The sequence below is a fragment of the Sprattus sprattus genome (assembly GCF_963457725.1).
Source record: "Sprattus sprattus genome assembly, chromosome: 3".
Taxonomy (NCBI): domain Eukaryota; kingdom Metazoa; phylum Chordata; class Actinopteri; order Clupeiformes; family Clupeidae; genus Sprattus; species Sprattus sprattus.
Genome location: NC_137922.1, coordinates 15,411,703 through 15,436,161, shown reverse-complemented (window position 1 = coordinate 15,436,161; position 24,459 = coordinate 15,411,703). Strand labels below are relative to the sequence as shown.

Below are 24,459 nucleotides of genomic sequence, written 5' to 3'. Positions count from 1 at the left end.
ACTGGATTGCTAACACTAGCAATGCGAGCTAGAAGGGGACAGTTTACTAACAAGCTAGTTGACGGTGCCCCACAGTGGCGTTTATAGTCGGTCAGATGAACATGGATTATCTCGTTGTGACAGTCTGATGCTTTGTCTGATGTTTCTTAATATCGCTGTATTGGCCACTTCAGGAATGAGATGCGACACTCCCTATCCTTAGTTAAATGTGTAGCTGGCTAGGACGCTTCTCGTTACCTCATGATAAGTAATGGGTGGCTAGCTAGCCGTCTACATGGTGTTTGTGCAAGGCAGTGTTACGTTCAGTTTTAGATTAGTCTTTCATAAGGTCTTCTGTATTTTCGTACAGATGACACCAATGTCATATAAACTGTAACGTAAATCCCCGCTCAAGGCTGGCTAAAGGTTTAGCCGCGGCTGCGTTAGTGCATGGTCTAATGATAACCTCAATGACAGTCATTAATGGGACGACGTGGCCTTCTGTTTTCCTATTAAGGTCCAGGAGAATTCGCCCGGCCACCGGGCAGGGCTGGAGCCATTCTTTGACTTCATCGTGTCCATCAACAATACAAGGCTGGTAAGTTCATCTGAGTCGTAGGCTTTGACAGAGTGCGGGGTTCTGACAGTGCAGGACTGTCTGGATGGGCTTATTCACGCATTGAGACGCCCATTGTCGAGATGGTTGTCTCTCTCTCTCTCTCTCTCTCTCTCTCTCTCTCTCTCTCTCTCTCACACTCTATCACTCACACACCCAAGTTAGTGTTTCCATTAGCAGATATAAGGTTCGAGTTTTGTATTTACAACTGTCAAATTAAAAAACTGTTCAGTTCAAGAGGACTAAAGATCACAAACAACCTTTGATCGAATTGAATGTCTTCTCCATAAGCTATACCTATACTCTTTCATCCCTTTGTTTATATAAAACAGGCTAAAACTGTGAACTGTTTCTCCTAGTTCTTACCCGTTCTTTTTGTGTAGATAAGATTAACTTTTTCACCAAGAGTGGGAATCAATAAGTTATCTTTTGAAATGCAGAACAAAGACAACGACACACTGAAGGACCTTCTGAAGGCTAACGTGGAGAAGCCAGTGAAGATGCTGGTGTACAGCAGCAAGACACTGGAGCTGAGGGAGACCACCGTCACCCCTAGCAACATGTGGGGAGGCCAGGGGCTGCTGGGCGTCAGCATCCGCTTCTGCAGCTTCGAGGGAGCCAATGAGAATGTGTGGCATGTCCTGGTGAGTGAAGTAGAGAACCAGTGACCACCTTGCTTTGAGGTGGTTATAAAGGGGCATGTTTTAGGGTGCATCGCAAGGTCTGATGACTCTCCATGCCCTCCAAGCAGGGCGTTTGGATACATTTTGTAGGCTAATCTGAAATGTCACTGATAGGCTCCCCAATGGTGGATCTCTCTTACCATCTGTGTGTCTTACTGTCTGTGCTTTTGTTTGCCACAGGAAGTGGAACCAAATTCTCCTGCCGCTTTAGCTGGTTTGAGGCCGCACACAGACTACATCATCGGAGCGGACACAGTCATGAATGAGGTTGGTGTCTTTCTGTCTGCCTGAAATCTACTCCCCAATTGCACTTAGGAGTCTGTGGTTAGTGTGTGTGTGTGTGTTTTGTGTGTCCTGCTTTGGCTGCTTTTTGGTTGTGTTCTAAGAATATGCCTTTGAGTTATGCAGTGTTTCAGCACTCTTGTTATTTTCTAAAGACATCAACACAGACCCCAGTCTGCGCAGTCAGGCTGGGAGTCAGAGCTGATATAAACCACTGCTGATCAGTACAATCTCTCCACTCTATCTAACTGCTCAGAGGAGTCCATTCCAACCCCCTGTAGACACACCAGGGCATCTGGGCCTATATGAACTCTTAAAGTATCTTCAGCCATCCATTAGGGAGCATCTGCTGATGCCATTGTTGTTATTTTGAGAGATCTCATACAGTTAGCTGTTCTTGGTCTATAATGTGCCTATTGTCAGTCCCAGAGCATTACATGTTCAAGGGCAGGCTTTCTGGAATGGTACCGCTTTGTACATTTTCTGACATGGTGCAGAGATCCAGCTCTGTTGCATGTAATTGGATTTTGTTGCAGCACCACTTCTCTTGTCTCTCCTCACTGCTGTCTCTGCCTCTGTCAGTCTGAAGACCTGTTCTCTCTGATCGAGACCCACGAGAGCAAGGGCCTGAAGCTCTACGTCTACAACACAGACACAGACAACTGCCGAGAGGTGGTCATCACACCCAACAGTGCCTGGGGTGGAGAGGGCAGGTATGAGAGCTGTGTGTGTGTGTGTGTGTGTGTGTGTGTGTGTGACAGAGTGTCTGCGTGCCTTCATGCTTGTGTTTGTTTTTTCTGCATGAATGTGTTAAAGAGAGAAACGAAACGTATACAGAAGACGTATACAGCTGGACATTTACAGGCAGTTATGTTTTTAGAATGTATTTTAGAATGAGAGAGGCTTTAAAGGTTTGTGCTTCCATATCTGCTGTGGTTGTTTTTGCTTACCCTGTGTTCCTGCTCTCCTGCCTCTGTCCAGTCTGGGCTGTGGTATAGGGTATGGCTACCTGCACAGAATCCCCACACGGCCCTTCGAAGAGGGCAAAAAGATCAGCTTCCCGGGTCACGTCCCCACCGAACCATCCAGCCCGCTGAAGGACGGCTTCACAGAGGTGTGTGTGTGTGTGTGTGTGTGTGTGTGTGTGTGTGTGTGTGTGTGTGTGTGTGTGTGTGTGTGTGTGTGTGTGTGTGTGGTGAAGGGAAGGACCATGTAGAACTGATGTAGAACTGAATTTTTTTTTCTGATGAAAAAGAGGCTTGCAAAGCAGTCCCAGCATCTGCAGTTACTTAATCATTGGATCAGAGATAAGAGGGTGGTTCTCCGCACAGATCAGACGGCACTGTATTTTGCATAAATTCATAGATTTCAAAACAGCTCTCTTTTCCTTCTCTCTCTCTCTCTCTCATACATACACACACACACACACACACAAACACACACACACACACACATCTGTATAAGAGATGTCGTTCTCTAGAGACTGTGCCATCTGTTACTTTTCCACACTCCATCTCCCTCTCATCCTCTTCTTCTGTCTCTGTTTCTGCCATTTTCTCAGCCAATGATGAAAAGATGTGTTTGAGAGAGAGAGAGAGAGAGAGAGAGAGAGAGAGAAACATAGGGGACAGAGAGGAGAGAGAGGGAGTAGAGGGGGGAGAGAGAGAGGAAGAGGAAGGAGAGGGAGCTGTCCGAACTGTCTGAATACATCATGTGGGAGTGTTAGAAAATGGAGCACAGTGAAAGTGTTTGTTACCAAATGTTTTTGGTTTTCTTGAATGTAAAATCTGCCGGTATTAATACTCCCTCTCTACTCTACCTGTCCTTTGAACCGGTGACCTAATGCCCTTTTTGACCCCCTCCTCAGGTGCAGCTCTCAGCAGTAAGCCCTCCTCCGGCAGCACCCGCTGCCCCCACCGGCCTGGAGGATGCTCTCTCAGGCCTGTCCCTCACCTCGGCCACACCCACCATGCCCAGTGAACTGCACACAGGTACCGCCCCCGTGACCTCTAGTCACCCTAACCTATCCACCAAGGCCACACCAAATTTGAAGGGCGATCCTTCCCGAAACCGTTAATATGTGTGATGACTCCTGTGCGGTGGTTAAAAGCAGGACATGAGACAAGATTTGTCATTTGGAATGGACAGTTATGCTCATTGCAATTATCTAGCTTCATTTTTGTATACATTCCAACCACGATACATCAGTTTATAGAGAGTTGTTGGTTGCACCTTCATAACCTTGTAGCGTCAGCCCTTTTTGACGCCTGTGTGTGTGTGTGTTCCACAGGCGTGCCTACTGTACCCCTACTGCCCACCCAGGTCACTCCCTCTCTGGCCTCCATGCCAGGGGTTAACCCTGCCACCACGCTACCAGGTGAGCATCCAGCCATCACTGCTCTCCCTCTCCTACTTATCAACTCTGACCTTGCTAATGGACACATTAGTCACGTGTGGGGCATCAACAGTATCTCAGCTCAGCTGCTCCGTTAATTAAGGATCTGTTCATTTGGTGGTACTTTTGTTTCTGTGTGTCTCCATGTGTGCATAGATGTGACACATGTAGGAGCATGATTGGTGTGTGTGTGTGTGTGTGTGTGTGTGTGTGTGTGTGTGTGTGTGTGTGTGTGTGTGTATATACACACCGTTTGTGTTGACCTGGTATGGTGTTTTTATTTTTCTGTCTTTGCATGCATGTTCACCTATGTTTTCTGTGCGCGTTCACAGGTCTTATGCCATTACCTGCAGGCCTGCCGCCTCTCCCCAACTTACCCAACCTGCCCAACCTGAACTTCCCGCTTCCAGACCTGAGCGCCGTCTCACTATCGGGCATCAGTGGCCTCCCAACTTCTACCACTGGTGAGCGCATGTGCACACACACACACACACACACACACACACACACACAAACAAACACACACTCACATGTTCAGCTATGTCACTACACATTGAATAAAGTGTCCCTTTCCTTTCAGACGGACAGTCAGTTACATGAAGTAAACACATTACATGCTGTGTAAGATTACCATGTCAGTACTGTATGTAGTGCAGCAAGAGCCTCAAGCCGCAAAATAAAACACCGTAGAATTGACGTAAACCCCTGAGAATGCGACCACGGGTTGTAACATCCCCACTTTCACTCAAACTCGAATTTACCCCTACACTTTAGTGTGAGAGTAAACTAAATTAAAATCTGCAAAACACTACTCCAGAATAGGAGTTCTGTAGACACACACACACACAGCAAAATAAGATGGATTGAACAGACATCTAGTCAATAACATCAGACTCCAACAGAGTTGGCATACCCTTTGATACAGTTTTCGTCCTAGTGTTACCCCCCGCAAAACAACTAGGATTCTAATTGTATCCATTCGCTACAATGGAAACGCTCCTGGCTCTGGCACACACTAGCTTGTCTGCATTGGGCCCAATAATGTAAACGGGGCTAGGCGTGCAGATTGACTCATGTAGAAAGGCGTACACTTGTCTAACTGACAGCTTGAGCCACTCCCAGCACCCCACCCAACACAGCAGTTCCTACTATAAGACAATACCAAAGGAATCATGGAGGAGAATGCAAGGGCTGTTGCACTCAAGCAGTAATGTAGGAAATTCTTCCTAGTAGCCAATGCTACATGTTCTCCCTATGTGTATTGTTTTTGTATTTATTCTGATTTTTGTATTTATTGTGATTCATGTTTGTTTGTAAGTGTAAGCTACTGGATGACCTTAATTTCCCTCGGGATCAATAAAGTATCCATCTATCTATCAATGCAGACTGCACAACAGTGGCGGCCCCTGAAAAAATTCTCAGGGGGGGCAATTTTTTTTATAATGATTAAGGCGACCCATTCAGTAGGTCCACTATTGGCAGCAACCAACAGTAATATCTCCCCTCTTTCTTCATAGCTAGAGTAGCTAGATACAAGTGGAACGCTATGGAAGAAAGTTACATTCAGGAGCCTTCATAAGCAAACATGATGTGGCTCCACATTAAATGATCCTACTTTTTCATTATCCACACGTCTCAAATGTTGTATGATGTAACATAGCTGAACAGGACACATGATATGTCCACTAACAACATAAAGAAGAGGGCAACATACGTCAAAACCAACGATATTTATTGACTGATCTTGAAAGTATTGGCTTACAAAAGCAAAATAAGTCATCACATAAAACATTATTCAAAGTTAGTTCACACTATGAAACCTATGAAAAGTGACAGTGGTATAGAAATACAGACCGCCATAGCCACATCACGATCGCGATTTTCTTTTGTTCCAATTTCCCTCCCTTTGTAGAAAACTGTTGAATGGATACTTTTGGTCTAGGAAGTCCTTATTGTTTTTTTGGTCAATTTATCTTCATTATTACGCTGACTAAAAAGAAGTTTCTGTCAAAGAGCTGATGGAGTTGTTGTGCTGAACAGGTGCCATCTTAACATGCCTTTGTCGAAGCTGTGTGACGTCCTCATTGGCTTTTACCATAGGCTTTTGCGTCGCTAACTTATGACTAGACTTGGAGGGGGTAGCCCTCGAGAATGCATTGAGAATGCATTGAGAGCTCTGTTTTGTGAAAAAAACACATTTAACATGGGAGTCAATGGGAGAGGTCTGGGGCGATTTTCATTTCTCCCAAGATCGCCCTGAAGGGGCGGGGCCATTTGAAACACGACTCTATGCTTACTGAAATACTGTTACCTGATTCGACAATGACATACAGAGGCATATCAGACGGTCTAGTGGTCGAATCCGACAGAAAAAAAAATATGAAATTTACATTTACATGTAGTCGTGCAATTGGATTTATACATCAGGATTTAAAAAAAAAAAAAATGTCTTCTTTTTCCCATAGGGAGTGCGTCGCCCCAATCGCCCTTATGGACGGGCCACCACTGCTGCACAATATAGTGATGCTGCAGTGGTGGTGCAGGCGTATTGAGTGTCTGAGATCATTTACAGAATTAACTCTGTGTGTCTATGTGTTTCTATCGGCAGGTCTACCCCCTCTTGCTGCTCTTGCCCCTCTGCCCCCCCTAAACCTACCTGGCATGGCCCCTCTACCCATGCCCACCATGATGCCCACCATGTTGCCCACCTCCCTGTCCTCCACATTACCAAGTATGCCTGCCATCGGCCTGCCGCCCGTCTCCATAGCAACTGAGCAGACTCCTTCCCTGATCCTGGATGCCATTCCAGCAGCCAGTGCCCTCGCAGCAAGTGCGGCTCCAGAGGTTGCCACAACGGAGGCTGCTGCCCCAGCCCCAGCCCCTTCCCCAATATCCACGGAGACGGCAGCTACGGCGACAACAGAAGATGCTCAACCAACTGCAGAATCATCGTAACAAAGTGCTGTTTTTGTTTTGTTTGTTTCACTATTCCATTTTTTTCTTTCGGTTATGCGCGCGCTCTGTCTCTATTTCATCTCTCTGTCTCATCAGACTCTCTCTCTCTCTCTCTCTCTCTCTCTTTCTCCATCTTTCCAGCAGTTTCTTTGTTACATTCTCTCATGCTCTCAAATGTATTTATTTGGCCCTGGAAAAGTAGTGGGCTTCAGACACTCAGAGAGAGACTGGCCCATCTGCTGGAGGCCGGCAGCGCTCGCTGAAGGACGCATGGATGAGTTGAAGGATTCATGAGTGGACAGCCTCCTTATAAGTGACCCGCACAGCCTTGATGTCTCCCCTGTTAACTGTGCCCCCCTCCCATGAAATTTCTGTCTGGCTTTGTCATTAATCTTTTTTTATAAATTGCTTTGGAATTGATAAATCATTATCTCTATGTATTTTTAGTTATGCCTCGTGATTGTATTTTTTTCTTTTTCAGAGAATCATGATATTGCATTTTTGCACCATATTTGTAATGAATTTAGTTCTGATTTCTCATATAATTATCCTTGTGCACAGTCCGTCGTGACACTCCATTCCCACGTTACAGAGGCGGGCGCACGCACGGAGTTGTCGCACGGTTATTCCTTGGAGAATGATTAACACGCTGACGGGCCGCTGGGGTGCTGGTCGCGAGGAAGCGCCTGGGTATGAGGGGAGAGCAATGTAAAAATGGTTCTTTTCCCGTTCAAGCGAGCAATAAACTACACGGGATTTTACACTAAACTGACTGCCCTGTGTTTGAATGATGGTATTTGGGTATATTCAGATTAAAGTTTTAGAGAGACTACGTTGACATTGGTAAAATAAAAAAAATAAAAGGTTTTCTCATGCTTCAGTCACTGAGCAGTGGCCACGTTTTTGAAAGAACTTTCACAACCCTTATACAGGATAGCATACAGGATTTGCATACAGGTGCGTCAATTTACTTTTCGTCATGATGGCATGGTTACTTAACACCTCTGCTGTGGGGTAGGCTGACCTAAGGTCATTTCTTTTGGATTCTAACCAGTTAATTAGTCCTACATCTGATATAATAGTTCACGACATGGAAGTAGGTGTTTACACTGATAAGATCACACAGTAACCCAGACAAATGGAGGGGTTTGTCACCTCCAGAGGGGACTTACATGAAGCCCACAGTGACCAGATATCCCATGTTTCTGAGATCCATGTTAAAACTCATCTTTTCAGCTGCAGGCCTGAAACCACTGTTCCACTTAGACTGAGACAATTCAAATAAACCCAAACATGAGATGCTTGCCAACGCTATTTCAGGTATGTTAGGTGCAATGTAGCTTGATTGCTATTTGAATTACTTTTAAAACTTAATTTGCACTTTCTCTTTACCTTTAAAGCATATTTGCACTTTAATTTGTATTAATATTTAATGTATTTATTATGATGATGACATTTCTATTAACTTGTTACTCAAATACAATTCAAATTCCAACATTTTGAGTTATTATTTTTAATTTGCTATGGGAAATAATCATTAGATTAGTTGATTAATCAAAAAAAAAATGTCGATAGATGAATCGATTACCAAATTAATCGTTAGTTTCAGCCCTAGCAGTGATGCAGTTTTAGTTTATATGATGGAAGGATATGTAGGCCTATAGTTCTCTGTGAGATATAAATATCTCCCAATCTAAAACAAGAATCCATCTCAGAGTGAACAATATACACTTACTGAACCAGAAAGGTAGCTGACATTCTCTCTTTTGTACTGGGGACTTGTTGTTTTGGTCTTGCTGATACTTTTTTATTTGCTACATTTTGTAAAGATTTATGAGGTGCTTCATCATTTTGAACATCTTATTGTTTGTCTTCCATATAATGTTACAAGAAGTCTGCTAGTATGCTTGGATTGCTTACATTAAATATTAATACATTTTACAAGTAATCTGTCCAATAGCTGCTATAATTTAGGAGGGACGGGATGTTCTGGCACTGCTTAAATTAAATGTTTAGTCATAAACATTGTTAATATTGACATGTAAGACATTATTTAGTCACCTATTTGCTGATTCATACTTTTTTCCTGTGTATAAGTTGATATTTGTAATTCATATTCTTTTTAATAACAACTTCAGCTTATATCCAGATTTCCAGCTCAAAACAATCCCACAAATCCTAAAAGTTTGTTTTCTGTGCATGGGACAAACAAGCTGAGGCTCATGCAGAGTTCTTGATCTCAAGCCAAGAGTTTGAGGATGCTGTTGGTGTCTCGGTCACCATAACAGAATGAGGATGTTAAGTCATAGATGACTCCCAAAGCCTTATCTATTTCCCAATCACTGACCTCTTATTTGCCTTACAGGAAAAAAAAGAAAAAAACACAAACATGCACGCACACCCACACACAGTAGTGTATAGTTTAGTCTGACTTATTTGTAAAACATTTCTTCACCCAAGAAATCCCTGAAATATATCATATAATATCCCCCACTGTTAGATAAATTAATATCTTTTGCAAAAGAGGAAGTGTGTCACAACCAAATGTCATGAACAGACTCCAAAGAAAAGCTAGGCACAGCCAATCTTTATGTGAGTATAAAAAAACATGTTTCATGAGCAGACAGGGGCGTTATTTTCCCATCCCATCGCTACAGAAGTTACAGCAGTGATCTCAGAATATGTCCTTGAAAGAAGAACGGTATGCATGACTATCAGTACAAAAACAGGTGGTATGCCTCAGCAAGAGAGTAGGCCTCAGCAAACAGGATAAGCATTCAGATTAAAAATAAAATAACAATGTCCTCATTAAATGTCTCTATCACCCACACCGAAGGAATCATTGATTAAAAAAACAGAAGAAGCGCCATCCTCGAAAATTCTGCCTCATCGGTCAGATGTCTAAGGGACATTTTTGTTCATGCAAGTGGGCCATGGTATGACGTGTCATCAAATTGTCCAGTTTTTTTGTCAGACACAGGTGGCATCCCTACTGGCCATTAGGTTAGTACACGGTAAATTACCAGAGGAGTCTTCACGGAAATAGTTGTATGTGTTTACAGCTTCGTAGTGGATGTTAGACAACCCATGCAGAGGCTGCGGTGTCAGAATGAGGAACGTGTGTCAGCTACTTTAAGAGAAGATGGACTAACGTGTCAATGTCAAAACATTTAACTCTCGACAGGCCTAGAAGTTAAGCAGCCCACCCGGAACTCTCCCGATTCTCTCGATTACCCACAGCGGGCCTGACGTTAGTCCTGTTTTCTATTCGTTTCACTGACGGACGAACTGTAAGTCTGTTTTATTAATATGAATGTACTCGAGATTTCCGTAATGTAATAACGTTGTTTGGCTAGCAGTATGTTAGTGTTTGTTAATACGTGGAGATGAAAGTTATATGTCTGGCTACTCCAAACGCAGTTCAGGCGAACAGTTACTGATGTTGGTGAATATTTTAGACCTGTGCTGTGTCATATGTCACCTCCTGGTATCGTTATTTGTAGCGTGAGTAATGATTCTATTCCAACCGCGATGATGCACGTCATTTTGACACAACTGGCCATTCTGGCTTAATTTATGACAATGTACAACATGTAATGTACAACAATTCAGTGTGTTCATGTAACTCAAAACAACTTACTGCAAAAGGGCATTTTTTAAGCTCTGGAGTTTTGGGCTAAGGTTCCCTACTCCCAAATCCAGCATGACCCTCTGAATGAAGTCAAAAGTGTTTTTCTATTCTTCTGGGATAGTCCAAATGATGGATGTAGATACATCCAAATGCCAAGCAAATAGCTTCAGTATGGTTGTGAAGGTCATCCCTCAAAAATGTTACCTTCCAGTATGATATAAATGCTGGATGGCTCAAGGTGAATGGCATTTTTACTTGGTTGTGGGCTGTCTTCGGTTAATGGCATCATAGTAATAATTCTTTCACGGCATATAGAATAAGAGTTGCTAAAAGGGAAGTATAATTACATAGTGTAAGATAAATTCTGTTCAGTACAGATTTATTTGTATAATGAGTACCTACAATACAATGGTCTCTAGGCTTTTGCAGAGACCAGAGTTTAGAGAAAAGCAGGCAGTTGGAGCCAGTCAGAGAGGAATGCAGCCTATGCTTGAGCTGGGCCTTGGGCAAGATAAGGATGGGTCAGCTTGATGAGAAGCAGAGGATCTGATATTTCACACATAATGAATGTGTTATTACAAAGTGTCACCAGCAGGGCCAGGTTAAGGTAATCTGGGGCCCGGGGCAGAAGTCTCTTCACTTTCCCGGAATGAAAGACCATGCACTGACAGAAACCTAGTATAAGGCAGAAATGGATCCTAGGAGTGGAAAATCGCAGATGGCATTCTTCCTCTAATAACTTCTCATTTGGTCCAGAGAAGCACTGTCCCAATTGTTGATTTCCCCACCCCTGCTAAGACTCTTATCTCAAACCTATGTGTCTGGTTCTCTCCCTGTGCTTTTCCATGCCGGGGTGAAACTAGGGGCAGAAAATTGAATGTAAGAGGACTAAAGTGAAATATTGCATTGTAAGATTATTTCTTGGTCATGTTTGGGTTCATTTTAATGGTCTTAGTCTGAGTGGGGAAATGGTCTCAGTTCTACAGCTGTATATATTAATTAAAACATAGATATCAGAGACCTGATCATTTTGGTCTCTGTGAGAGGTCTAAAGTGCCTCTGGTTGGAGGGGGTCCAATTCCAGTAACTGGAATTCTGCTAAATTGGGGACGAAAGCTGATGTGCAACACAAGTAATGTATGTGGATTGTGGGTGGAATAGGTGTCACAATAGGTTTCAGATGAACTAATGATAAGAAAATTAAATCAAAAACTGAAAATAGTTTCAAAACGCTTTTGTAGTCAAGAGCATTCACAAACAGTTTAGGAATAGAGTATAGAAAGCATACACACCTGTGGACATGAACCTTTTCTTTTTGAAGACATCAAGTTGTAGAACAATACAAAGTTGTAGAACAATACAAATACAATCTGAAATGCTGCTCCTCCTCTTCCTCTGTCTGGTCCTCAGCACATTAGCACAAGCATTTTACATGACAGAGATTTGCAAGGGGTGAGGGGTGGGGGATGGAGGTAAACCAGTACAAACTATTCCTATTCGCCATTCCCTTGGAGAAGGTCGGCACAGACACAGACTCGCCTGGATGAACCCTGGGGTAAGAAGTGGGCAAAGGCGTGGGATGGGGGTCAGGAGGGTGAAATGCATATTGGTGAGTGGTATGTAGTATGTGTGTATGTAGGCCAGGGTTGTTGCCATCCTAGGCCACAAATCAGTCAGATTCTCAGTTCGCAAGATTGTGGTTGCCATGGAGACATCCTTGATCCAGTTCCAGGCAGAGACAACATTCCACAGGTGTCTGTGGAAAGGGGGAAGGGAAGGCAAGAGAGTCTCACTACATCGCACTTCAGGGGAGATGTTTTTCCAGCAACGGCCTTGGCCAAGGCCCGTATTGGTTGGGGGGGCCGAAAGCAGATAAGATAGGGATTGTTGGGTCTTTCAAATAACACTATGCAACAATCTGACACTTTTTGAGGTATAGTTTTGTAGGCAACTAGCTTTGGTACCATCCTCAAATCCTGTTCAGGGTGTCCTCAAAAGAACTCTGGTGTTCGAATAGTCTTGGCCCTGCAAATGGGAAACAATCTCTGCCAGTATGATTTGATTGGCTGTTGAGCTTAAATATCGTCAACCTCTTGCCAGAATCACAGAGTACAACTTTTAATGCTTAACATTGGGCAAAATAAATATGTGTACAAATTTGTATTGCAAAAAGGTAAATTTATGGGAACCTTCTCTCTTTCTCTTTTAACTTGCAACCTCATCCCCAGGTGTCTATCCTGTTGTATGAACATAAAGATTAAGGGGCAGTACAAGAACAAGTCAGCAAGCATCTCTGAGAGAATTGTGAGTAGATAAACGTTTTCTATGCCAGTCACAATAGACTTACAGGCAAAGTTTTGTTGGAGGCCTGCCAAAGAGAAAGCCTTTTTAATTCATGTAAATTGTATTTTACAAGTGTTACATTCTTAAAGTAAGGTACATCGTCTCCATCACCGTTCAGGACCCACATCCACCCCACCCCCAAACTACACTCCTTTGTGTAGTCTCAGCAGGTTGAGTTAGTTAGTTAGTTAGTTAGTTAGGCCTTTGGATTCCTCTCGGAACATAGGCCATTGATGAATTGTTTCCACCCTCGTCTGTCCTGAGCCATCCTCTCCAGCTGTTTCCACGTCAGCCCTTTCTTCTTGAATTCCTGCTCTGTGCTCCTTCTCCAGGTGTTTTAGGGTCTTCCTCTACCACGTTTGCCTTGTGGGTTCCATGTCAGTGCCTGTTTTGTTATTGCTGTGGTGTTTCTTCGTAGTGTGTGACCAATCCAGCTCCATTTCCTCCTTAACAGCTGTATATCTACTGTTTCTTGTTTCGCGTGTTTATCCACATTTCTTGTTGGGTGTTTACCCACATTACTTTGGTTTTTGGTCCATTTATTTTGAGTCCAAGTCCAGCTGCCGTTTGAGCTCTGGCCATAATCCTTTGCCTTGCTAGTTTGCATTCGAAAAGCTCCTTCAGCTGATTGGCTAGGTTTGAATCCAGGAAACTTATAGGTCAGAGAGAAGAATTATTATATGAACACTACAGAGTCAGATTTATGAGCTCACATTTGTAAGGCTGGCACTGGGATGCTCTGGAAGTATACTGTATGTGTTATTCACCAGCAGTACAACTTTACTGTTGTTCTTTTTTGTTTCCAAAACAGAATTTAAGTGAGAAATGTCTGGATTTACTGAACCATCACAACCGCTCATGTCTGTGAAGAAGGAGATAAAAGAAGAAGAATTTGATGATTTATTACAAGAGTATTTGTCTGCAGTTCAGACAGTGGAAGAAAAGTCTGGAATGGATTGTGAAATCAAGACTGAAATGTACACGTCACCAACCATGAAAGAAGAAGAGTATTCACCAATGGAAATTAAAGATGAAATAGAATTTGATTCATATGAATTTGGTCAGCATGTCTCTTCTCCTTCAAGTAAGTTGCTTGTTCATCGTTATGTGTTATGTGTAGTTACACTACTTGAATTTTAGAGAATGGCTAACTTATGCTTCACAATGCAAGACCTAATCAGAGAACAGAGATACTGTGGAAATACCTTACTTATGGGATACTAGCTGCAGTCTGTTACATTCAAAAGAGAGAAAGTGTCTGTCATAATTTTTTTGCTAGCTCTCCAATTCATGTATGTGTATCTCTATTAACATTTACATAAATTCTATAGGTAGACACTTATCTTAAGTAACTCCCATGCGTTGTACATTTCTAGCAAATGACCAATATATAAAATTAAATATCAAAAATATGTATCTGTTTTGTAAAAATTACATCCCAGGTAGAGAGGAACAGTGAAGATATTGCTAAACTTTTCAAAATAATCTTACAGGAGACATTCAAAGGATCGAATCTAACAAGAGGGGGAACACTGAGGAAAAAAGAAACAAAGATAAATGTCACAATCGCTCACACCTAACCATGCACACAATGAAACATACTGGAGAAAAGCCAGTTCAGTGTTCTCAGGGTGGGAAGGCCTTTAATGGCACAACTGACCTCAAGAAACACCAAAGGACCCATACCACCAGTTGTGAAAAAACCTTTAGCCAAATGTCTAATTTCAAGGCACACCAGAGGATCCATACTGGAGAAAAGCCACATCAGTGTTCCCAGCGTGGAAAGACCTTTAATCGGATGTCTAATCTCAAGACACACCAGAGGATCCATACAGGAGAAAAAACACATCAGTGTACTCAGTGTGGAAAGACCTTTAATCGGATGTCTTATCTCAAGGCACACCAGAGGATCCATACTGGAGAAAAGCCACATCAGTGTTCCCAGCGTGGAAAGACCTTTATCAAAATGTCTCATCTCAAGACACACCAGAGGATCCATACTGGAGAAAAACCACATCAGTGTACTCAGTGTGGAAAGACCTTTAATTGGATGTCTTATCTCAAGTCACACCAGATGATCCATACTGGAGAAAAACCACATCAGTGTACTCAGTGTGGAAAGACCTTTAGCCAAATGTCTAGTCCCAAGAAACACCAGAAGATCCATAATGGAGAAAAACCACATCAGTGTTCCCAGTGTGGAAAGACCTTTAATCGAATGTCTACTTTCAAGGCACACCAGATGATCCATACTGGAGAAAAACCACATCAGTGTTCTCAGTGTGGAAAGACCTTTAGCCAAATGCCTAGTCTCAAGACACACCAGAGGATCCATACTGGAGAAAAGCCACATCAGTGTTAACAGTGTGGAAAGACCTTTAGCCACATTTCTAGTCTCAAGACACACCAGAGGATCCATACTGGAGAAAAGCCACATCAGTGTTCTCAGTGTGGAAAGACCTTTAATCACATGTCTCATCTCAAGACACACCAGAGGATCCATACTGGAGAAAAACCACATCAGTGTACTCAGTGTGGAAAGACTTTTAGCCAAATGTCTAATCTCAAGGCACACCAGAGGATCCATACTGGAGAAAAGCCACATCAGTGTTCTCAGTGTGGAAAGACCTTTATCCAAATGTCTACTTTCAAGGCACACCAGATGATCCATACTGGAGAAAAACCACATCAGTGTTCTCAGTGTGGAAAGGCCTTAATCCAAATGTTTAGTCTCAAGAAACACCAGATGATCCATACTGGAGAAAAACCACATCAGTGTTCTCAGTGTGGACAGGCCTTTAATCACATGTCTAGTCTCAAGACACACCAGATGATCCATACTGGAGAAAAGCCACTTCAGTGTTCTCAGTGTGGAAAGACCTTTAATCGGATGTCTCATCTCAAGACACACCAGAGGATCCATACTGGAGAAAAAACACATCAGTGTACTCAGTGTGGAAAGACCTTTAGCCAAATGCCTAGTCTCAAGACACACCAGAGGATCCATACTGGAGAAAAGCCACATCAGTGTTCACAGTGTGGAAAGACCTTTAGCCACATTTCTAGTCTCAAAACACACCAGAGGATCCATACTGGAGAAAAGCCACATCAGTGTTCTCAGTGTGGAAAGACCTTTAGCCGAATTTCAAGTCTCAAGACACACCAGAGGATCCATACTGGAGAAAAGCCACATCAGTGTTCTCAGTGTGGAAAGACCTTTAGCCGAATTTCAAGTCTCAAGACACACCAGAGGATCCATACTGGAGAAAAGCCACATCAGTGTTCACAGTTTGGAAAGACCTTTAGCCACATTTCTAGTCTCAAGACACACCAGAGGATCCATACTGGAAAAAAGCCACATCAGTGTTCTCAGTGTGGAAAGACCTTTAATCACATGTCTCATCTCAAGACACACCAGAGGATCCATACTGGAGAAAAACCACATCAGTGTACTCAGTGTGGAAAGATCTTTGGCCAAATGTCTAGTCTCAAGACACACCAGAGGATCCATACTGGAGAAAAGCCAAATCAGTGTTCTCAGTGTGGAAAGGCCTTTAGCCTAACTTCTAGTCTCAAGACACACCAGAGGATCCATACTGGGGCGAAGCTACATCATTGTTCTCAGTGTGGAAAGACTTTTAGCCAAATGTCTAATCTCAAGGCACACCAAAAGATCCATACTGGAGAAAAGCCACATCAGTGTTCTCAGTGTGGAAAGACCTTTAGCTATATGTCTAATCTCAAGACACACCAGAGGATCCATACTGGAGAAAAGCCACATCAGTGTTATCAGTGTGGAAAGACCTTTAGCCATATGTATAGTCTCAAGACACACCAGAGGATCCATAACGGAGAAAAGCCACATCAGTGTTCTCAGTGTGGAAAGACCTTTAGCCAAATTTCTAGTCACAAGACACACCAGAGGATCCATACTGGAGACAAGCCACATCAGTGTTCTCAGTGTGGAATGACCTTTAATCACATGTCTAGTCTCAAGACACACCAGATAATCCATACTGGAGAAAAGCCACATCAGTGTTCTCAGTGTGGAAAGACCTTTAATCGGATGTCTAATCTCAAGACACACCAGAAGATCCATACTGGAGACAAACCACATCAGTGTACTCAGTGTGGAAAGACCTTTAATCGGATGTCTAATCTCAAGACACACCAAAGGATCCATACTGGAGAAAAACCACATCAGAGTACTCAGTGTGGAAAGACCTTTAGCCAAATGCCTAGTCTCAAGACACACCAGAGGATCCATACTGGAGAAAAGCCACATCAGCGTTCACAGTGTGGAAAGACCTTTAGCCACATTTCTAGTCTCAAGACACACCAGAGGATCCATACTGGAGAAAAGCCACATCAGTGTTCTCAGTGTGGAAAGACCTTTAATCACATGTCTCATCTCAAGACACACCAGAGGATCCATACTGGAGAAAAACCACATCAGTGTACTCAGTGTGGAAAGATCTTTGGCCAAATGTCTAGTCTCAAGACGCACCAGAGGATCCATACTGGAGAAAAGCCAAATCAGTGTTCTCAGTGTGGAAAGGCCTTTAGCCTAATTTCTAGTCTCAAGACACACCAGAGGATCCATACTGGGGCGAAGCTACATCATTGTTCTCAGTGTGGAAAGACTTTTAGCCAAATGTCTTATCTCAAGGCACACCAGAGGATCCATACTGGAGAAAAGCCACATCAGTGTTCTCAGTGTGGAAAGACCTTTAGCTATATGTCTAATCTCAAGACACACCAGAAGATCCATACTGGAGAAAAGCCACATCAGTGTTATCAGTGTGGAAAGACCTTTAGCTATATGTCTAATCTCAAGACACACCAGAGGATCCATACTGGAGAAAAGCCACATCAGTGTTCTCAGTGTGGAAAGACCTTTAGCTATATGTCTAATCTCAAGACACACCAGAGGATCCATACTGGAGACAAGCCACATCAGTGTTCTCAGTGTGGAATGACCTTTAATCACATGTCTAGTCTCAAGACACACCAGATAATCCATACTGGAGAAAAGCCACATCAGTGTTCTCAGTGTGGAAAGACCTTTAATCGGATGTCTAATCTCAAGACACACCAGAGGATCCATACTGGAGACAAACCACATCAGTGTACTCAGTGTGGAAAGACCTTTAATCGGATGTCTAATCTCAAGACACACCAGAGGATCCATACTGGAGAAAAACCACATCAGTGTACTCAGTGTGGAAAGACCTTTAGCCAAATGCCTAGTCTCAAGACACACCAGAGGATCCATACTGGAGAAAAGCCACATCAGCGTTCACAGTGTGGAAAGACCTTTAGCCACATTTCTAGTCTCAAGACACACCAGAGGATCCATACTGGAGAAAAGCCACATCAGTGTTCTCAGTGTGGAAAGACCTTTAATCACATGTCTCATCTCAAGACACACCAGAGGATCCATACTGGAGAAAAACCACATCAGTGTACTCAGTGTGGAAAGATCTTCGGCCAAATGTCTAGTCTCAAGACACACCAGAGGATCCATACTGGAGAAAAGCCAAATCAGTGTTCTCAGTGTGGAAAGGCCTTTAGCCTAATTTCTAGTCTCAAGACACACCAGAGGATCCATACTGGGGCGAAGCTACATCATTGTTCTCAGTGTGGAAAGACTTTAAGCCAAATGTCTAATCTCAAGGCACACCAGAGGATCCATACTGGAGAAAAGCCACATCAGTGTTCTCAGTGTGGAAAGACCTTTAGCTATATGTCTAATCTCAAGACACACCAGAGGATCCATACTGGAGAAAAGCCACATCAGTGTTATCAGTGTGGAAAGACCTTTAGCCAAATTTCTAGTCTCAAGACACACCAGAGGATCCATACTGGAGACAAGCCACATCAGTGTTCTCAGTGTGGAATGACCTTTAATCACATGTCTAGTCTCAAGACACACCAGATAATCCATATTGGAGAAAAGCCACATCAGTGTTCTCAGTGTGGAAAGACCTTTAATCGGATGTCTAATCTCAAGACACACCAGAGGATCAATACTGGAGACAAACCACATCAGTGTACTCAGTGTGGAAAGACCTTTAGCCAAATGTCTAGTCTCAAGACACACCAGAGGATCCATACTGGAGAAAAGCCACATCAGTGTTCTCAGTGTGGAAAGACCTTTAGCCGAATTTCTAGTCTCAAGACACACCAGAGGATCCATACTGGGGCAAAGCCACATCAGTGTTCTCAGTGTGGAAAGGCCTTCAGCCTAATTTCTAGTCTCAAGACACACCAGAGGATCCATACTGGGGCGAAGCCACATCAGTGTTCTCAGTGTGGAAAGACCTTTATCCAAATGTCTAATCTCAAGGCACACCAGAGGATCCATACTGGAGAAAAGCCACATCAGTGTTCTCAGTGTGGAAAGACCTTTATCCAAATGTCTAATCTCAAGGCACACCAGAGGATCCATACTGGAGAAAAGCCACATCAGTGTTCTCAGTGTGGAAAGACCTTTAGCCATATGTCTAGTCTCAAGACACACCAGAGGATCCATAACGGAGAAAAACCACATTAGTGTTCACAGTGTGGAAAGACCTTTAATCAGATGTCTCATCTCAAGACACACCAGGGAATCCATACCGGAGAAAAGCCACATCAGTGTTCTCAGTGTGGAAAGACTTTAGCCATATGTCTCATCTCAAGACACACCAGGGAATCCATACCGGAGAAAAACCACATCAGTGTTCTCAGTGTGGAAAGACCTTCAGCCAAATGTGTAGTCTCAAGAAACACCAGAGGATCCATAATGGAGAAAAACCACATCAGTGTTCTCAGTGTGGAAAGGCCTTTAGCCTAATGTTTAATCTCAAGACACACCAGATGATCCATAACGGAGAAAAACCACATCAGTGTTCTCAGTGTACCACAAGATCTGGGCGCAAATGGGCGGCAGCCACACAAGTGGAACAGGCAGAAAGCCGGCTGAAGTTGAAGGACATCATCGGGAACCCGTGCACTGGGCGGCAGGGACTAGGGTCCACCCATTTCCAACAATGGACGAAAGCCGACCCAAGGCAGATGAGAGACATGGTCCAAGCCGAGGTCCGGCAGCTAGAGGAGGAGGGGAGATGGTCTAAGGCTGTGGAGCTTGGTGTTCAAGGAGCCTGGACGAAGTGGAAACTTCCAAAGCGCAAGATCACCTGGCCTGAACTCTGGAGACTGGAGCCTTTCCGAATCTCGTTCTTGCTCCGCTCAGTGTACGACACCCTTCCAACTCCAACAAACCTGTACAGGTGGGGAATGAGGGAGGACCCACAGTGCAGGTTATGTGGGGAGAGAGGAACAATGGCGCATATTCTGGCAGGATGTAAGACTGCTCTTAGCCAGGGGAGATACCGTTGGCGCCACGACAAGGTCCTCAGAGCACTGGCCGACATCTTGGAGCAGGAGAGACGGAAAAAGCACCAACCTCAGTCGAGACCAACACCATCCATCCAGTTCATCAGGGAGGGGGAGAAACCATCATCCTCCAAGAAGACCAAGAAGGGCCTACTGCAGACAGCACCATCATGGGAGATGAGGGTGGACCTGGGAAGGAAACTACACTTTCCCCAGGTCGTCCAAACTTCCCTGAGGCCTGACATGGTCATTTGGTCAGAAGTGGCCAAGAAGATCATCCTGATCGAACTAACCGTCCCGTGGGAAGAAGGATGCGGTGAAGCCTACGAGAGGAAAGCCACTAAGTACCAGGACCTGGTCCAACAATGCAGGGACAAGGGATGGCAGGCCTGGCTATTCCCAGTAGAGGTCGGATGCAGGGGCTTCCCGGCACAGTCTGTGTGGAACACGCTCACAGCGCTGGGAATAAAAGGAAGGGATAGGAAGACAGCTGCCCGTAGGTTGGGGGAAGCCGCAGAGAGAGCCTCTTGCTGGCTCTGGAATAGGAGGGAGGAGTTAAGCTGGGGACCAGGAGAAGGTGGGCAGTGACTGGCCATCACTGCCGACCCGCCAACTTGAGGGCGTTGTGGTTCAGGGTCGAAACGTCCAATGAAAGTTGGTCACCACCTGATGACATCTTCTCCTGGTCAAAAGCTACAGTCACTTCCTAAGTGACTTTAGGAGTTAGCACTTTATTGTGCATAATATAGTGTGGAAAGACCTTTAGCCAAATGTCTAGTCTCAAGAAACACCAGAGGATCCATAATGGAGAAAAACCACATCAGTGTTCTCAGTGTGGAAAGACCTTTAGCCTAATGTTTAATCTCAAGACACACCAGATGATCCATACTGGGGAAAAGCCACATCAGTGTTCTCAGTGTGGAAAGACCCTTAATCAGATGTCTCATCTCAAGACACACCAGAGGATCCATACTGGGGAAAAGCAACATCAGTGTTCTCAGAAAGGGGGGGGTCCATTTTGTCATTGAACCTAACACGGCGGCGAAGTGTGAGCGCAGCAGGCGCGAGCATTGTAACTGTCTCATCAGAGAAGACGAACTTAGAAGGACCTCCAGTCCGCTTTGGTTCAATCCTTATGGTCTTTTACAAACCTCAGCCAGGCAAAGTACAACGTTGTCCCGGAAGAAAAACTTGCTTCCTTTTGCTCTGACAATGTTCCCCAACTCTGAGAAGTGTTTTTTCCAGCAGGGCAATGCTCCATGCCACACAGCAAGGCCAGTAAAGGTGTGGATGGAGTACCACCAGATCAGGACCCTGTCATGGCCAGTCCAATTTCGAGACCTGAATCCCATAAAAAACCTCTGAAATGTGATCAAGAGGAAGATGGATGGTCACAAGCCATGAAAAGAAGCCGAGCTGCTTGAATTCTTGCGCCAGGAGTAGCATAAAGTCACCCAACGGCAATGTGAAAGACTGGTGGAGAGCATGCCAAGACACATGAAAGTTGTGATTTTAAATCAAGGTTATTCCACCAAATATTGATTTCTGAACTCTTCCTAAGTTAAAGCATTAGTATTGTGTAGTTTAAAAATGAATATGAGCTTGTTTTCTTTGCATTATTCGAGATCTGAAGACACTGCATCTTTTTTGCTATTTTGACCAATGGTCATTTTTCTGCAAATAAATGATCTAAATGACAATATTTTTATTTTAAATTTGGTAGGAATGTTGCCAGTAGGTTATAGAATAAAACAAAAATGTACATTTTACTTTAACACATACCAATAAATAGTAAAACCAGAGAAACTGATAATTTTGAAGTGGTCTCTTAATTTTTTCCGCGGCTGTATATATATTGAGAGAGAGAAAGAAAGAGAGAGATGTTGTAGAGAAGGATACGTGTCCACTTTTCCAGCAGGGGGCAACAAAGTCTTTTGAATGGTTTCAATCCATCCACCTAACCATTCTTGAATCTTTAGACAAGAGAGCATTGTGTTGTTTTCTTACTTGATTTGTAACTCTGACTTATTGTTTAAGTATATCATAGTGTAATACTAAATGCAATACTTAAAATGATTATTTAGGAGCCTAGGTTTCAAGCAATGAAGACAAACGGTTTGAAACATTATTTATACCTTTTTTTATACCTATTTAAACTTCTGTCCTTCCCGTTTTATTTCCCCCAATGTCTGTGATGTACTTCACTTAGGAGGTGGGATCTCCTTCACCCCCCTCACCCCCTTCACCCCCCACTGTCAGCAGGAGGCCCTGTAGGGACACCCCCCACCTCAGGGTGGCACCAGAGAGTATCAAGGCAGGGCGCCAATGCCTCAAGGAGCCAACTCAATCTGTCGGACAAAAACATAAAGTAAGCCTTTTAAAGTAACACTATGCAACAATTTGATACTTTTTGAGGTATGGTTTTATAGGCAACTAGTTTAAGTACCATCCTCAAGTTCATTTTGATAGCATATGATCACGTGGAGGACAGATAAACACCTGTATCTTTCCCACTAGCCATCCAGGATATGTCCTATGTAAATAGTTCTGTGTACCGGGCTGGAATACCCTGCAAAAATGGAAGAAAAGCTTTAACAGCATGACATTGCCAGCTATACTGCCAAAAGACGCCAGTTAGTGTGTTGGCAAGCTTTTATCAGTGTCAACTGGGCTGTTTTTGAATGCCTTTTAGGGAGTTGGCTTGCTAGTTTTGGAACATAACTCCTTATTGTTGCTTTAAGATCTAAGAGGTATTTTAGTCTTTTCTGCTATCTATGCACTTTTTAAAGTAAGACACATATGTATGCATATGTATTTAACATAACGCAATTTAACTCCTATAAAAAGTTTCAAGTGGTCTTAATTATGATAATTCAGTTTTTCTCATTTACTTTGGTACATTTCTGAGATCAGAATGAAATGATCAAAACTGTTTGTTGTTCGACCTCTATATCACGTTCAACCATCATCAACAACAGCGATTTCTCATTCTGAGTTTCTCAACATTTCATGCTGAAGGGTATGTCCAATCGTCCAATCTAGGTATTTATTCACGGTTATCATTATGGGTCAACCATATGCTTCATCAGTTCCTGTGACATTTTTGGAACTTCTTGTCTTTCAAACCTTGATTGTTTACATGGGATTGATTGAGTGTAAAACCTCATAGGCCACCAAGCCTGAGTGGATATGCCAGGCCAGCATTTGGGCAAAGCATTGTGGTGGCACTGACATATTCATTGATGTAATTATTTTCTTTTTAGACGTAAACTAAGCATTTTGAGCAAGTTATAGGCTTTTGCAGGTAATCCATTGTATGGTGCTGTTTGCACCAATTATCTTGAGACATGCACTTACAGTTTTGAACATTTTAAGGATGATATGAGAAATGTCCCAAAGCTACTAAATAAACTAATGTTTTTGTCGTTGAATCAGTGCAAAAAGAAGCACCTCAACAAGATTCACCCAACAGTGGATGACCAGCCAGGGGAGGACTACAACCACTCTCCCTTCCAGTTGCAACCTGACCGGTAACTGAACCGCAGTCTCCAATCCCAACCCAACTCCAGACACTACTCAGAGTGCAACCAAAACCATGGCCCCTATCCTAGGTCCAAATGCTACTCTTGTCAACCCCATGACCCTAACAAGGGCTCCGACCTCGATCTTATACATAATTCCAACCCTAAAGACCTCGAACAGTGCTGGAACAAAACCATTGAGCCATGGGGCACAAAAAGGAGCGCTGTTATCAGACACCAAAAAGAGCACTGACATGACACACTACTGCTACTGCTAGGGTGTGCTTTTATACCACAGTGATGAAATATACGCTTTTCTGATTGGCTGGCAGGTGGCTGATGTTTTTGTATATATGGACAGCAAAAAAAAACAGATAAAGAAATAAAGAAACGCCAAAAAAAAAAAACGTTCTGAGAGTTGGAGTGATTATGGGACAGTGAATGTTAGAAGTATGTCATTAATTGCATTGCTCTACAATCCCTCCTTCATTTCATCTCTTTGACCTCTACAATCCCTCCTTCATTCATCTCTTTGACCTCTACCATCCCTCCTTCATTTCATCTCTTTGACCTCTACAATCCCTCCTTCATTTCATCTCTTTGACCTCTACAATCCCTCCTTCATTTCATTGTCCTTCAACTATTCCCTCTACACTCCCTTTGATGACACAATT

At 43.4% G+C, this 24,459-nt stretch overlaps 1 protein-coding gene across 1 annotated transcript in view; it reads left to right on the top strand.

The window, feature by feature from the left end:
• Positions 1 to 7,660, top strand: part of gorasp2 (golgi reassembly stacking protein 2) — an 8,079-nt gene extending 419 nt beyond the window's left edge. Inside the window, exons 2-10 of the mRNA XM_080836030.1 lie at positions 497 to 577; positions 1,036 to 1,239; positions 1,459 to 1,545; positions 2,143 to 2,273; positions 2,542 to 2,674; positions 3,428 to 3,551; positions 3,851 to 3,937; positions 4,288 to 4,419; positions 6,564 to 7,660. Of these exons, the coding sequence (XP_080692156.1) occupies positions 497 to 577; positions 1,036 to 1,239; positions 1,459 to 1,545; positions 2,143 to 2,273; positions 2,542 to 2,674; positions 3,428 to 3,551; positions 3,851 to 3,937; positions 4,288 to 4,419; positions 6,564 to 6,910 (1,326 nt within the window). The 3' untranslated portion in view covers positions 6,911 to 7,660. The remainder of the gene's footprint in view (positions 1 to 496; positions 578 to 1,035; positions 1,240 to 1,458; positions 1,546 to 2,142; positions 2,274 to 2,541; positions 2,675 to 3,427; positions 3,552 to 3,850; positions 3,938 to 4,287; positions 4,420 to 6,563) is intronic.
• The last annotated feature ends 16,799 nt before the right edge of the window (positions 7,661 to 24,459 follow it).